Genomic DNA, 15154 nt, shown 5'->3' on the forward strand with positions numbered 1-15154 from the left:
AACTTGACATTGGTTTAATTATTACAATTTAGATGCTTTTTCAAGACCCTGTGTGACAAGTTCAGATACTCTAATATAATTTTTAATTGTAAGTGCTACAGTGAGCTCATCAAATATGAATAAAATTGTTTGAGGGTTTATGGTGGCCACAGAAGGAAAAAAAAGGAGATTTTCCTCTTGTTTTCACACAAAATACAATGCATCTTCTGTACAGCCTTAGCATATATATTTACTAAGGGGTGAACACTAATTTTGTATTTCATTTGAAAAGATATTCAGGCACATGTTACTTTCCAGTTTTGCTTAAAACACTAATTCATTCACTAATTCTCCTACCACTGTATAGTTCATACTGTATTTCATAGGGAGGAACTTTGTATTTACTAATCAAGAATAATGTTTCCATCTCTTATTTATCTACACATACCATCTGTTTTCAGGCAAGCACTGTCATTGTTTTTATGCCAGGACAACTTACAGCATAATTTCCTTCAATTTTTTTTTTTCATGGTCCAGTGACAAAGATGTGTTGCAGAAAGCTATTAAATAAGGACTGCTTTGTCTGAAAGCTGCATCCCTGTGTTCCTGTTATGAAACATTCTCATCCTCTAACAGGGCAGAAGCCACTTGTAGCTGACTCCTGGGCTGAGCAAATAGGACTGCCTTCCTCTGGGTTCTGGACATACAGCTATGTCTCTTCTGTGTTCTTGTCATGTAATTATGTATATCTCAACAGTGAATTACTTTCCTTGGTTTGCTTTTATCCGTCTTCATTTGCATGTACCTGTCTGCTGGCTCTGGTTAGAAAGAATTTTACCTCAGTATTATGCATAATATAAAACCTTGGTCTCTCCACTTGTAGCTTATATAATTCATCAAAATATGAGGGTAGGCCACTTAATTGTCTTTTGTGAGCATATCTGAGCTAGTGCAGTTTGAGGACTGAAATTTAAACCTTTTTCTATCACCACTTCTAACCAGCAGGTTAATTCCTGCTGCAAGATGTGACTGTAGGGCAGAATCCTTCCTAAAGAAGGGAGAAACTGCACAAGTCCAGCCTCTTCTTGTGTTTTCAAGTGAAATGACTCTCTGGGAATAACCTTCTTGCACTTGCAAGTTTCCATCAGTAGCAAGAACTTTGCATGACGAGCAGAATTCCAATGCCTAGAAATTAGCAGGTATCACTGTGTACTTTCTGTCCTTACCATCAATTTTTTTAACTACTTCCTCCATCAAAACTGAGCTTCAGAAAATTTCTGATTACTATTTTCTACTGTCATTGAGAAGGGGATAAGATCTTGCCAATCTTCTGGGAAAATCTAGCACCAGATCCCTTCCACAAGCCTAGCATGGGTATTTATTTAGGCATTAAGCCTGTCCTCCTGTACCATTATTAAATAATATTGAAATAAACTCTAAGAAGAATTAGAATAGAAGAAATAAAACTGTCAGGAAGGCTATAACAATAAAATATTTTTGTTGCCAAGAAAACATCTCATGCTGTCTATCTGCTTTTCTCATCACTTTCATCCAGCTATTGATGGCTGTGTATTTATCAGCCTTAGTAGTGTGGTGACGTACTTGTGATCATGGTGATTAGATACTTTCTTTACCATCTGCACTCCTCCATGCACCAGTGAGCAGATGTTCTCCAAATGATCTCTTTATGGAACATGGTTTCTGTCATGGCACCTGATTGAACATTAGCTGTACTAAATGCAGTCACCTAAGAACAGTATTAGGTGGAACAGTGGAGCACTAGCTGCTCCTGAGACCATGAAAGGAAGACAATTAGATTGTTCCTGGTGTGAAACCCAACAAGATGGATTGGCAGAAATTGCCTTAGACTAAGAAAATTCTGAATTTTGAATTTTTAATTTATTTTATTTATTGTGAAACAAGAGGCTAGTTATGGGATGTTTAGTAGAATTGACACAGGAGGGGAGGTAGATGGATTGAGGAGTAACAAGTGGGAAAAGTAGGGGTAAAAGGGGCCTAAAAGGCTCTGATGAAGTCCAGTGCTTGACCACCACAGGTCATTCTGGATTATTATATCTGATTTCTGTGCAACCCAACCTTTTCTGAATCTGCGTGAGCCACTAGCCATCTTCTGGTAAGACTAGGAGACAGAGTAAGAGGTGTGTGTGATGTGGAGAGAGCCACACAATTGGACTGAGGGACCAGTACAACTGGCTTCCAGTTGCTGGAAGGCCTGTATTTTCTGTGTGTTCCTGTAAACAGCAAACTACAAGCTAACAGGTTACAGGCGAGCTCCTGGAAGAAGGTGAAGTCTGACCTGGTGAATTATAAGGAAGCCTAAGGTCCAGACCTGGATATCAGAAGGGCTTAAAGTCCACACTGAGGTATCAGTGGTTGTTGAGTGTTCTTGTGAATCAAGAATGTCAAGGTCTTGAATTCCAAACCTGGTCAGTTGGAGGGCACAATCAGGTTTGGATTGTCTGTTCTACTTCTGTTACCCATGTTCAGCTCATGTAGGTTCTGGCAAAAGTGCTGTCCCTGCTCACATGTTAGGGATGTCCATGTGTTTCCATATATGCCTAACAGGAATAATGCTGTTCCTTTCTCCTGCATGGTCTTGGAGGAACAGAACCATGACAGGCTCCTATCTGTCGACCTGGAATGAGAGGAATCACCTCTTCTAGGAGATGATCAAATTTGGCTCTAGCAGACTGGGAAAAATTCCTCCTGTGGATGCAGATTTCCCTGGATTTGGTTACCTGCAACAATCCCAGGTTTCTCATCTGCAGTTTTAGTGTTAACTGGGGATTGGTGCAGAAAATATGTGGTGAGTTTAGTCACTGAGCCAACACCCAGTCTTGTGGATATTTTATGGTACCTCAGAATTTTCATTTCTTCTATAATCAGCCTCCAGGAGCTGCTTTCAGCTGGTGCAGCACAAATGCCTTTCCAATGCATTTTCATTAGCAATGACCAAGTGAATTGACAGAAAATTTTCCATTCCCTGAGGTAAAGAGAATTACATCAGATTTACTTTGCTCCCATGAGTCGTCTTTTGCTGGTCACTTTAACAGCTATCAAAAGACCCTAAGCACTCCAGACTTTTGATGTGCAAAAATGTAACATAATTGATGGATTTTTAAGTGTAGACAAAAATGTATATACAAACAATTCTAATCCTTATATTTGTCTGTAGTTTTGCCCCCCCGACATTTCAGGAAAGCCAAATTCTCTGGTATACCGGAAAATAATCTGGCATCAATATCCTTATTAATAGTCTTTTTAAGATTCCCAGATATCTGTCTTTTCAGTACTCATATTTGTGACTGTTATTTCTGGTTGCAACTTACCCACGCTTTTCTAAAAGTGTAATGGATCTAAGCTTGGATTTTTAGCTTCGGAGATTACCTGAAGATTGTTCTGCTGAAGATTTTTGTTCAGCTTTGAGGTCTTAGATGTTCTGAATCCCACAGCACAGAGATCTTCCTATCACCTTATTTGATTCCTGTACAAAATTTCCTCTGCAAACACCAGCCATTTTCAAAGCTGCTTAAAGTCTTGATCACTGTTTTGTTTGACAGATGCTTACACTAACCTTGCACTCTTAGGGACTGAAAAGGACTTATTCAGCTCAGAAGAATTAACCCAACTTATATTGGTCATTAATTGCTGTTGGTTGTATTAGAGGTCTAAGGCCCATTGTCTTTCTTTTCTTCTGAAAATCACTAGGAGTTCTTACAGGCATGCAAAAATCTATCTCCAGGTATCAACCTGAGGAAGGGGAATGAATCATCTGTATCTGGAAGACTTTCAGAACTTGTCAGACTTTGATTTTTTTTTTGTATTACAATGTGCAACTTTGAATGAATTTAAAGGGAGAACATCTCGTTTTCACTTGGTGAGATAACATCCAGGCAGTCTTGCGTGCAAAGCCTGTAACTTAAGTTGAAGCCATTTACTGTTTGATGTCAGTTTGATGAACTAGATTAGTGTCAGTCTGACACAAAACCTGAATTTCTCTTCTAAGTTGTAAGCCTTAGGACAATGTGTGTATAGAGCACTATGCTTATTTCTCACTCCTTCCTGCTTAGAGACTCCATCTTCCACAAATGGGGAGCCACTGTAGTTAAGGATTCAAGCTGTTTGCATTTGGTGAAAAATGTAAGTAATTTTAAAGCTTAGGTATCTGCCCTTACCTGTCACTTATTTTTGTCACGTGTTGTAAACCTGTTACTCACATCATCAGTGATTTTGTCTGCTGTTTGTTTCTCACCTATGAGCTGACTAGCACCATATTACAGAATCAATTTCTCATATGTGGCATCACATCAAACATACTGATGGATTGTCAGTCTTTGAATTGTACAGAATGAAACAATTGTTTTTCCCCGTATTTGTCTTTGGAATTCTTTGACTCACATTCTTGATTGCTGTCATTTGCTAGTTTATGATTAAGATATTTAAAAATATTTTCTCCATATGCTTTGGTAATGAAGATGTTCTGAAAAGTGTTTTTGCTCCACAAGTTAGATTTTTCAGTCCAGAAACATTCTCCTTTGAAAAGTGCTGCCTGCTAGTTTTCTGAACCTGTCAAAGAGAAAGTTGATAAAAATTGTTTCCTGACACAACATGAAAGAGAATGAGAAACTTTTCATTTCCAGCTATAATCCAAGTGGTTTGATATCAGACTATTTTGGTATCCATCCCTTGATTCAGCAGGCCCAGAATTATACCTGTTTCCAGATTGTATTTGATTGTTCTAACACACTAAGTCAGCTTCCACATTTCAGCATGTTAGATTAGATAGTGTGGGTGCCAGAGGGGGTTTACTGTTATGATTTAGGTTTTTTTGGTGACGTTGTCACTGCAGAGAAGACTCTGGAGGAGGAGGAAATAGTCAAGATAATGTGATTTGATAAATTGTCTGCCTCAGTTTCCTTTCCTTAGTTTAATATGGGAAATTTTAGATTACTTGTCTGTGTTGAAAAGTTCATTCGTTCTCCATTAACTAAATTGATGTCCAATTATCAACTCCTTCAGCTTTACTTTCTCCTCTACAGAATTTTCCATTGATTTCTTCTGTTCAGTTATGAAATGATTTTTGAAGAGTCTAATTAGCATTTCCCCCCTCTAATTAAGGACATTAGTTACTTAATTTAAACTCTTAGCAGAAAACCCTCTGAGTCTCGGAGGCAGAGTGACTTTTCCCAGAGGCAGCGGGCAGCGCAGGGCGTGAAGCTGCGGCGTCTGGGAGCAGCGGACACCCAGCGGCCGCAGTGCTGAGCTGGTTTGTGGGACTGGTGAAGCAGGGCAGAGCAGGTGTGGGCAGGAAAGTCATCGACAGGGAGGAAAAAGTGAGGGAAGGGAGGTGGTCAAGCTGACCCTCTGAGCGAACCCCTGATCCCTCCAAGAATTTTAATGTCCCCTTATGTCACATTACCTGCTTGTATGGGCTGAAATCCCTCCCACAGCCTGATTTCCCTGATATTTTTTCCTAGTCTCATGGGCATCTGTGCCACCAATAAATGGTAGGGGATTGCTCACAGCCCAGTTGTGGAACCTTCTCTCCACTGACCAGCTGCCAGGCAAAGCCTCCCTCGTGACAGGGCTTCCAGCATGTGTACAACCCCTACAGGAATCCTTCACCTCATATATAACACATGTTAAGGCATAATTAAAAATCAGATTTCTCCCTGTCCCCCATCCCTGAAAGTGTTCAAGGCCAGGTTGAATGGGACCCTGAGTAACCTGATGTGGTAGGTGACATCCCTGCCTGTGGCAGAGGGGTTGAAACAGCTTGACCTTTAAGTTCTTTTCCAACCCAAGCCTTTCAATTATTTCTGTGAGTATCAAGAAAATAGCTCATTTCAGATATAAAGGCACTTTTTATAGATGAAGCTATTCTTAAAACTTGTTGTAAATTGTGATCTAAAATTATATTGGATTATGGTTTATGTCTCCTCAAAACTGAAAATTTAGAATTACTCTTACTTTTGATGACAAGGGAAGGCTCCATTTATGTTTATTACACAGTCATTCAAGAGGTTGTGTTTCCAGTTTCCAATTGCATACCTGTATGTGGATGTACTGTAAGATGGTTAAAAAGGCAGTATTTGCTTTGATTTGAGCTTATTAAGCCAGCACGTCATCATCTGGCATTCATCAGATTCTTGCCAGTACTTAATGTTTGTAAGGCAGCTAGAGGAGCTCCACTCACACTTTGAGTAATAAATGCCTCCATGGAAATTGAGAAAATTACGTCACTTTTGAGCCAGCAATACTTTAATTAGATGGAGACTGTGGGACTGCATCTTCTGATGCACATCAGTGGGACACGGCTAAAAGCCATCCACATGGTGAAGTTGTGCATGGAGTAAATATTCTTCCCATTGTTTGTGTGTACCCCCTTCTCATCTCTCTTTCCAGACAGTCCTGTTTAAATTCTGGATCACTAGACTTGCGGGTAAAGACATCCTCCAGCCCTTGCATGATTGTGATGTACCTAGGGGAGAGTGTGATTGATTTGAAGAGTCCCTTCTCAGTCTTCTGTGAAAGCATTGTCTTCACCATGCTTTCAAAAACCTTTTTCGCTTGGTCTCCTGGCAGCTTTTGACACCTTCTGTATGCTCCATTCCCATTGCTCTTACACAGATTCGGGGAATGGCTGCACTTTTTCTGCTGGTGCAACCATCCAGAACTGACTGTCATTCCAGATGTGGGAATACAAGATTCAATATGAAATCTCCACCTAAGTCTTAGTTCCAAAGTGGATAATGCATAAGGACAATGTTCCTGCCAGTGGTAACACATTTAGATGCAGTGAGAACAAAAATGAGCCAAGTTGAATCAGTTCAGGATCTAACATTTGCCAGTCCTTCAAGGCTGTGCTTATCTGCTTATCTGCTTATTTTGTTTTAAATAGTATAAAAGGATGAATAGATTATTTTTCTGATTCATGTGTGATTTGTAAGATGTTTTAGAAGACCTCAATTTAAGTTCTCAGATGCAAGCAATCAAGTTACTTTACACAGAGGAAAAAAAAAAGGTGGAAGATGAGGAAATAAATGGCAATTAAATGTTTTGACTGACTTTAGAACTTCTATGGCAACAGAATGAGCACTGTTCCTTTTAGGGTGAAAAAATGATCTCTTTTTTTAAAGAACAGGGATCTGAACATTTTCCCATTCAGGAAAATTTGAATGGAAGTATTCAGGCACTTGAATGGAAGACTTTTCTATTAAGCTGTGCATAGAGCAAGCTTGCTCATACTGTCATTAGAATAGAAGAAAATCATGGCAATGAAGTCTACCAGTGATACAGAACTTTTCTAGGTAATGAAAAAAAATTCAAAGCTGAATTGAGGAATTAGAAAACTCAATAGTGATTAAATATTCCATAAGATGACAGATGGTATTCAATAGAAATAAATGCAATGAGACGCATGGAGAAGCAATCCTTTACAATGATCCACTGTTATCATTTGGTGGTCATAACAGATGCTTAAAAATACTAAGCCTCAATGCTTAGTAGATCCAGAGTGTTACTTATTACTGGGGAAAGCACCAAGAATAAAGTAGAAATTACTATCTTTCATTGATTCAGGCCTGGAATACTTTCAGTTTCTTCACTGTCAGCTGTATTTCATGCTACTGCAGAAATATAAAGAAATATGCATACATGCAAACACACCCCAAGACAGAAATTACTGTTATGGTTTTCTGTTATAAGCTGAGAAATAATCTTTCCTTTTGCTTTAAGTGTCTCCTTAAAGTACTTATTTCTGTGTTTCCAGCCTATCATAAAATGCAAAAGTAATGTAACAGTGCTTAAGATACTATATTTTCAATAAACTTTCTGCAAAGTCTTTGCTAAATATCACCAATAAGCAGGGATTTATCTGATTAAGTATGCAAGGGAAAAATAAGAGCAAAAGAAGTTTTCACTTCCATTTCTACTCTTATCTTCACTGACATTCTAAAATAGAAATTGCCTGTTTAAAGTTATTTTGTTTTCTTTTCTTGGCTTCTCTGGAGCTTTAACTGGTTGTTGTGAATATGTAAGATTTGGTCATCTCAGGTTTGTAAGGCAGCCTCTGCAGCCAAGTAAAAACACCTCAAATAAGGAATTTTGGAAAATAGAAAATGTGTAAAATATTGGGATAAAATACCTTTGATTCCTGCTGGCATGACATTGAAATAAAATTTCTGAAAGAAATCTTCTGCAATGCAGACCAGAACAAAGATGATTGTTGCAATTTCTTCCAGTAATAGTTTGAGAGAAATAGATTTAAATTAGAAAGAGGGATTTGAGATACAAGTTGGAGAAAGCAAGAAGTACAGGTCAGAAAATAATGTGGAAAAGGAGGCCTGCAAAAGGTTCTCTGCCTCTCCATATACAAAGAGATAAATAGGAGCAATTTGCTAAAGTAGTAACTAATTTCTTTTTCCAAACTGTATTGTTCAAATATCAGGGGCTAACAGAAACACAAAGAATGTTGTAAAATTAGGTGTCATCATAATTTTGAAAGATTATTGTTTATGGAAACAGCAAATATACCTATCAATAGAAGAAAATTAGTGGATTATCAAAATTTTCCAAAAGTAATTGAATGGGTGGTCTAAAAATTAAAATTTTGTATGTAATTATTGGAATAATGTATAAAGTAAGTGGGTTTCAAAATTTAGAAACATACCATGATGGTATATTAACTTGAATAATTTGTTGGTATTTTGCAGAATGAAGAGAAGGCACCAGTCAGTTTTCCATCACTTCTTAGCCATATGACTTCTCTCTTCTTAAATCATCCTGTAATTCCAATGACAACAAATGCAGATTCAGGTGTCCCAGAGTTGATAAGTACTTTTTCTCCACTGATGTCGTCCATGCCTTGTGACATGCATATAGTCAATCTGAGGACAATCCAAGCAAAGGTAAGGCCAAACCACTGGTTTTTGCAAACATATGATATAGTTTATTGGTATAGTAAAATAATTTATTATTGTAAAGTACTTTGTATTAGAGGGTTTATATGATACGATAAACTGCAGTGTGATTATGAGCTTTTCTTAGTTCTGCAAGAACTAGAGATTTGTGTCTGTTTGAGTAACAAGGAATGAAGGGATTGTGTTTTTTCCACAACATATTAGTCTGCATAATGCAAGATTCTGTCTCTGGAGGGGGTATCTTTCAATAGTTTCCCAAAGTTTAAGAGAGAACCATTCATACCTCAGGCTTTTCTATATTAGAAGAATTGAATTTAAGGTCATTAGATTTTGTTCTGAGTATATTTTTAATAAAGAATATGGTTTTAAACCCAATTTTTTTTTTTTTGTTAAAATGTTGTTAAGCTTAGCTACAAGATCTAATTTAGTTATTCCAACAGCATCTCATGATTGGTTCCTGTGAAAACATTCTCTGGTAAGCAAACCAAAACCAAACCAAACAAACAAAACCCAAACATCTAGCCAACACCAACCAAAACAACAAACAAAATACCAACAAAAAACTCTAACAAAAAAAGGCTCTCTGTACTTCTGTTTTTCCTTCAAAGTAAAGAAAGGTATGTAACCACCAGAATTTAATTTTCCCTTTGATTAGCTGAATGACTGGAACTCATTTTGCATTCTTTTCCTGCCAACTGTTCTATAAATTCTTTTCAATTTTTCAGCTCCTTTAAAAATGTGATTATGTTAACTTCATGTTGTATTGCAGTGCTGTTCATCAGTGCTGCTAGCACAGTGCAATCCCTTTTCAGTTCTGGCATACTTAGATACAAACTATTTGTCCTTTTTCCTCTAGAGTCTCCATGATGGCTGGGCTTGTCTGTATTAACATGAGATTATATTCTGCTTAATCTGATCTTCATTCTGTTTTAATCTGTATTTGAAAACTTAAACAATGTTTGTTTTCTCGTGCTTTCTGTCTAAATAGTTCAATCTTGTGTAAGTCCCTTCAGCCATGACTGATTCTTATTTTGAATTTCAAAGTGGAAGATTTCTTGATTTTATGGGTCTTGTGCCTTTGAAAAGTTAGGAAGACCCTGATACTAAATTAAATCTTCAGGTGAAATGAATATTTCATACTTTGCTGTGTATATTTTAATTTACTTAAACCCGCTCAGCATCACAGGTTTACTTCAACATACTAAGTTCAGGGGCAGACTTTTATGAACATCTCCCCTCTCTTTTTGAGGTGTAAATCTAAGCCCTTGTTTGTATGATCTGTGTATGAAAGCTGTGAAAAGACAGGCTTGCTCAATGTCTGCTTTTTGAATTCAATGTTACTACTTCTAAGTGAATTCTCTGGTTTTATCTGGGCTGTTCAGGCCCCACTGTCCCAGCTGATACAGGACTGTTTGAGGCTGTGATCTCTTCCCTGTCCACAGCTGTGTTTCATTGATTACTGATCGACAGCTCTTGAGCTTGCAGCATTAATGTGTCCACTTCAAAGTGAGAGCTTGCAGCAGTCACAGGATAGGAACACTGTCATTAGAGATACAGAATGTTCTTCCCCACAGCAAAAATGGTGCTATGCCTTGTAAATAATTCTGTAAATCTCTCTTCATTTTCTGCTTCCTTTCTCTTGCTTCCAAGAATTTGAATGACAAGTGACATAATTCTGGCTAATTGACACAATGAATTTTTTTCCAGAAATTTACGCCTCTCCATAGCTTAAACTGTTGAAGTTGATTTTCTATAATCCATTACAATTACAGATGATAGGGTACCAAATTAAAATAATTGTTAAGATTTAAGGTATAAATCAGAAGGAATATTGTTTTTGTTGTAAGACGTCACATCTTGTCATGGAAGAGTCCAATCCATTAGGATTACAACATTTAAAGATTTGTTTTTCTTAACAGAATTCCAGCTTTTGAGAAGACACATATTTTACCTTATGTAAATAAACTGGGATTCAAGATCTAGAACACAGTAGATTTGTCCCTTTATACTAAGCATAAATACATAAATTTGCCATATTGCCTAATTTTTTCAGTGTGTGTCTATTAGCTTACAGTAATTGAATTTTAAAAGAGTTTAAATGTTTTTTTCTTTCTCATCAAAATTTTAGCAGCATTGTCCTGGGATACTGGTTATGAGAAAGCCTAACAATTTTTTTTTTTTTTTAAGTTTTCTTATAAGGTCACATTTTAATTCTCAGAGATCAAAATCAAATCAAACTTTGGCAGCTCTTCTATAAAGCTTGTTAGAGATTTAATAGCACAGTGTTTTGGGCTTTTTTGTTGAATAACAGTGCTGTGAAGTTTTACAAGGATATGAATGTTGTAACTTGTTGAAAATTGAGAAGACTGTTACAGGTTTTCATGCAGTTAGCATTGTCAGGTTTGGAGGGTGCATTTGGTGTAAACTAAGTTCATCCTTGCTCAGACATTCATGAACCTTAAATGTATTTAATCTAATTTACCTAGAGATGATATAAGAACAGGTAAGTTAAAGTAGGTGTGGAGGCTGTGCTCTTTCACCTGCTTTGATAATGGGTTAGACCAGCTTTATTTTTTTACACAGTAAAAAAATATGTTCGTGGTAGAAGATGGAATACTAAATCATAGATATTTATACTGACCAAAACACTTTTTCTCAGGGTATCATTAGTTGTGTGTGTTACCTTTTTGTTTTAAATCTTTTGAATCTTAATAAGGTTAATATTTAATTCTAAAAAATTGGGAGATGAAATATTCATGTCATCATTTGAAATGCATACATGCATTATTTATGCAGATTACTAGAAGATAATTTAAGTGAATTAGAGGAAGTGTTGATACCCATTACTGCCTTGTCATTTCTAACATTAATTTACCCCATAGGAAGTCAGGCTTTTTAGTTCGAATTTTAATGTTCCACTAATCTGATGTTTAAGCAGACAGTATTATTTTATGTGCTTAAAAATATCTGCTTTTAAGTGCAACACTGTCACATCAGTGACAATGAAAATCATGTCAAGTGTTTCATAGTAGGAGGGGGAAAACATCACAGCTATTACCTCACTTCATATAGAAAGTGGTACTGCTGTTCCAGTGAATAGCATAAGAATTTCTTTAGCCATCAGTGTTAATAAATACTGGAAACTTTTTTCATATGCTGGATGTAGGCACTGTTCGTAAATTAAAAAGCTGATTTTAGGTGGTTATAAGCTATTGTTCACAAAATATTTTCAAGCAGAGCTTTATTTATGATTTGTAAACTATGCAAATTTTCTAGCTGTTAGTGTTTTATGGAAAAAATATCTAATTTCAACTCCAAATACTATTGAGTAAATTTTTACCATTTTAAATGAGGAACCTAAACCCACAAAGTTTATAATTTTTTTATTATATGAATGAGTACTTTATACTATGAATTTATTGTACTTTGATTTTTTTGTCACAATGGGTTTCAAAGAAGTTAGTGCAAGCTGATCCATGATCACCTTTATGAAAAGAAATTTGTATCTGCTAGATTAAGACGTCTTGTTTGGTACACCTTCAGGAGCTAATGTATCACAGAGTGCCTAATGCTTGTTGGCATTGATTTCTCCAAGCAATAGATAGATTCTGTAGTACCAGAAACGAACTTAACTCATGACAGCTGCTTTTGCGAAAAAGCACCAGTATAAGAACAAGTAGACCAGAAATAAATAAGAGAAAAATAGCCTGAAGAACTGGCATGGCTTTGGATATAACCATCTTTTTTATGCTCTTATTATATATATATAATAAGATTAAGAGCGGAAGAATGTAAACCAGCAATAATTAAAAAAGAAAGTAATGCACCATATTAAATAAGTGACTACAGTGTGTGTAGGGGTGCAGCCACAAGAAAGTTGTTGAGGGGCTGGAACATGTTCAAGGGAGGGCAATGGAGCCGGAGAAAGATTGGGAGCACAAATCCAGTGAGGAGCAGCTTACTCTTTGATGTTTCTTGAGGCTCAAAAGTACTGAACATCTTAGACATAACATTTATTTCATATGTGTGTCTCAGTGTACATTTTTCTGTATACTTAAGCTGAGTTAGAGAGCATTTTTGCTGTATGAAAGTTTGTTCAACATAATGCCATTGAATATGTAAAACTGAGTATTGCAGTTAACGTATGATTTCTAGTTTGTTTTCTGTTTTGCCATATAATTTTTGTGGGGAACCATTTAATATAGGTATGATAGCTACATTCAGTTCTGAGTCATGAGTACATGTACATCTGTTGACCCTTAAATTCAATTACCTATATTTATATTCTGTAGTACATTATATGTTTCAACTGTTTGCCATTTACTTCTTTCTATGTTTAGCTTTATAAAATTTAAAAAAAGGCATGACAGTTCAATCTAGGCTGAGCTTTTTTGAGATGTAAATGTCTCTATTCAGTGTATGATAAAGACAATTTTTTTTGGTGTCCTAAAATGTCTTCCTGACTGATACTTTGTGAGTAATCTTCTATAGTGTTTTTTTGTAGGTGGATACCAAACCATCTGATGAAGCTGCTCTGATTCTTCACAGAAAGGGATTTGATTGTAGATTTTCAAACAGAGACACGGGTCTGCTCTGTTCTACCACTCAGGGAAAGGTATGGTTATTAATCTATAGGAATTTTAAAATAGGTTTGGGATTTTCTTTTGGGTGGAAGAGTAAATATCACTTTATTTGGAAACAAGAAGAGTTCAAAGTGAAATATTTGTAGTAATTTTGAATATACTAATTAAATTATATTGGAATGTAGTGAGTGACTACTGTCTAAAAAGATCTAAATTATTGTACAGTATTTAATCTATGACATTTAAAAATATTCAATATCTTGGGCATGAGAATTTCTGGTTCCTGCAAGGAACTTTTTCTAAATGTAGTTTTTTTGTCTTGTTTTGTTTTCTTCCCTCCAGATAAAGGTGCATAAACTCTTTAGCAAATTCAGAGTGGAAAGTCTTACACCCACATCTTTATCTTTGATGCATTCACCTCCAGATGCCAGAAATATAAGTGAAATAAATATGAGTTCTATGGAGATAAATACATTCCGGATTCGGCTGAGATGAAATCCTGCTTTAATACTCAGATAAAGAAGAATCTGCAGTTGTATCTCCTCTGAGTTTCATGTGCAATAAGAGGCACATTAATGTTATTCCAGCTTCTGGATACTGTGAGAAAAAGATGCTTTCTATAATTTTTTTTTGACCAACATAATGAAAAGCCATGTTGTAAGCAACTTTTTTTTGTTTGGATTTTTTTCCCCATAAAATAGCATCACCATTTTCAGTTAATACAACAAATGGAGAAATTTCTGTGGATGTTAACCTCTCAACAGATTTAATCTCAGGTTAAATGCTAATTAATGATGTTTCTGGTGTTTTAATTTTCATAAACAGGGGATTAGATTTTAAACAGCCTTCTTTTCCTGATTCTTGATGAATTTATGTGCGAATAACTCAGTGTAAAAAGTCCTGATACAGCTTGGAAATAAAATGGAATAAAATGTTCCTGTGTAGTAGCTAATGTCCAAATATTTGCAATTATTTATATAAATGACAATAATCTCAATTTATTCCGCAATTAATTTCAGTTTATTCAACACAAAGGGGATTATTAATTGTGGTAAAATGAAAGCCTGCAGTACTTGTGATAAGTGATGGTAGATTTTAATACTTCTACCATTCACCTGAGTTATGTAAATAGAAAAATCTGAACCTACAAAGTAATTTTGCAATGGAAATGTTTAATAAAACTCCCATTTTGTTACTTGACACACTGGGATATGTGCAATTATTCCATTACCATGATGAGAAATGTCCATAATTATCATGAATACAAGATTTTTTATAAAACTCATTTAGATACCAGTGTTCTCTGAAATGAGTTTTCTATTTCAAGATTACCATATCAAAATAAATGTGCCTTATTTTTGATATGTCTTGTTATAATTTTGGTGTCTATGTTAATGTTTTTGGGGAAAAGGTAGTTTATATAATACTTAAGCTGTGTATCTCCTATTTGACAATGCTGGCCACACTGATCTATGTACTCCTGCACCAAGTTTTTGCTACCTTATTCTGAACATTTTGACTATTTGAATGTATTAATATGATGTTATGATGAGAAACACCAACAAAAAGAGAATTGCTGTAGAAGCTAAATTCAGCTGCTTTCCAGAAAATTGCAACTTGATGCAAAGAGTTGATAGTAAGCAAGATATA

The 15154-nt window shown here is 35.9% G+C and overlaps 1 protein-coding gene across 4 annotated transcripts in view; it reads left to right on the forward strand.

Annotated features, from left to right (window-relative positions):
- Nucleotides 1–14464, forward strand: part of MAN2A1 (mannosidase alpha class 2A member 1) — a 103257-nt gene extending 88793 nt beyond the window's left edge. For 2 of the 4 annotated variants that reach the window (XM_039733422.1, XM_039733421.1), the window contains 3 exons: nt 8715–8909; nt 13426–13536; nt 13847–13999. In XM_039733422.1, the coding sequence (XP_039589356.1) occupies nt 8715–8909; nt 13426–13536; nt 13847–13999 (459 nt within the window). Of the gene's footprint in view, nt 1–8714; nt 8910–13412; nt 13537–13846 lie in introns of all 4 variants that reach the window. The other 2 variants (XR_005630345.1, XM_039733420.1) reach the window with 2 other exon arrangements.
- The last annotated feature ends 690 nt before the right edge of the window (nt 14465–15154 follow it).

This window comes from Passer montanus, unplaced genomic scaffold, assembly GCF_014805655.1.
Source record: "Passer montanus isolate IOZ18808 unplaced genomic scaffold, ASM1480565v1 scaffold87, whole genome shotgun sequence".
Classification (NCBI taxonomy): Eukaryota; Metazoa; Chordata; class Aves; order Passeriformes; family Passeridae; genus Passer; species Passer montanus.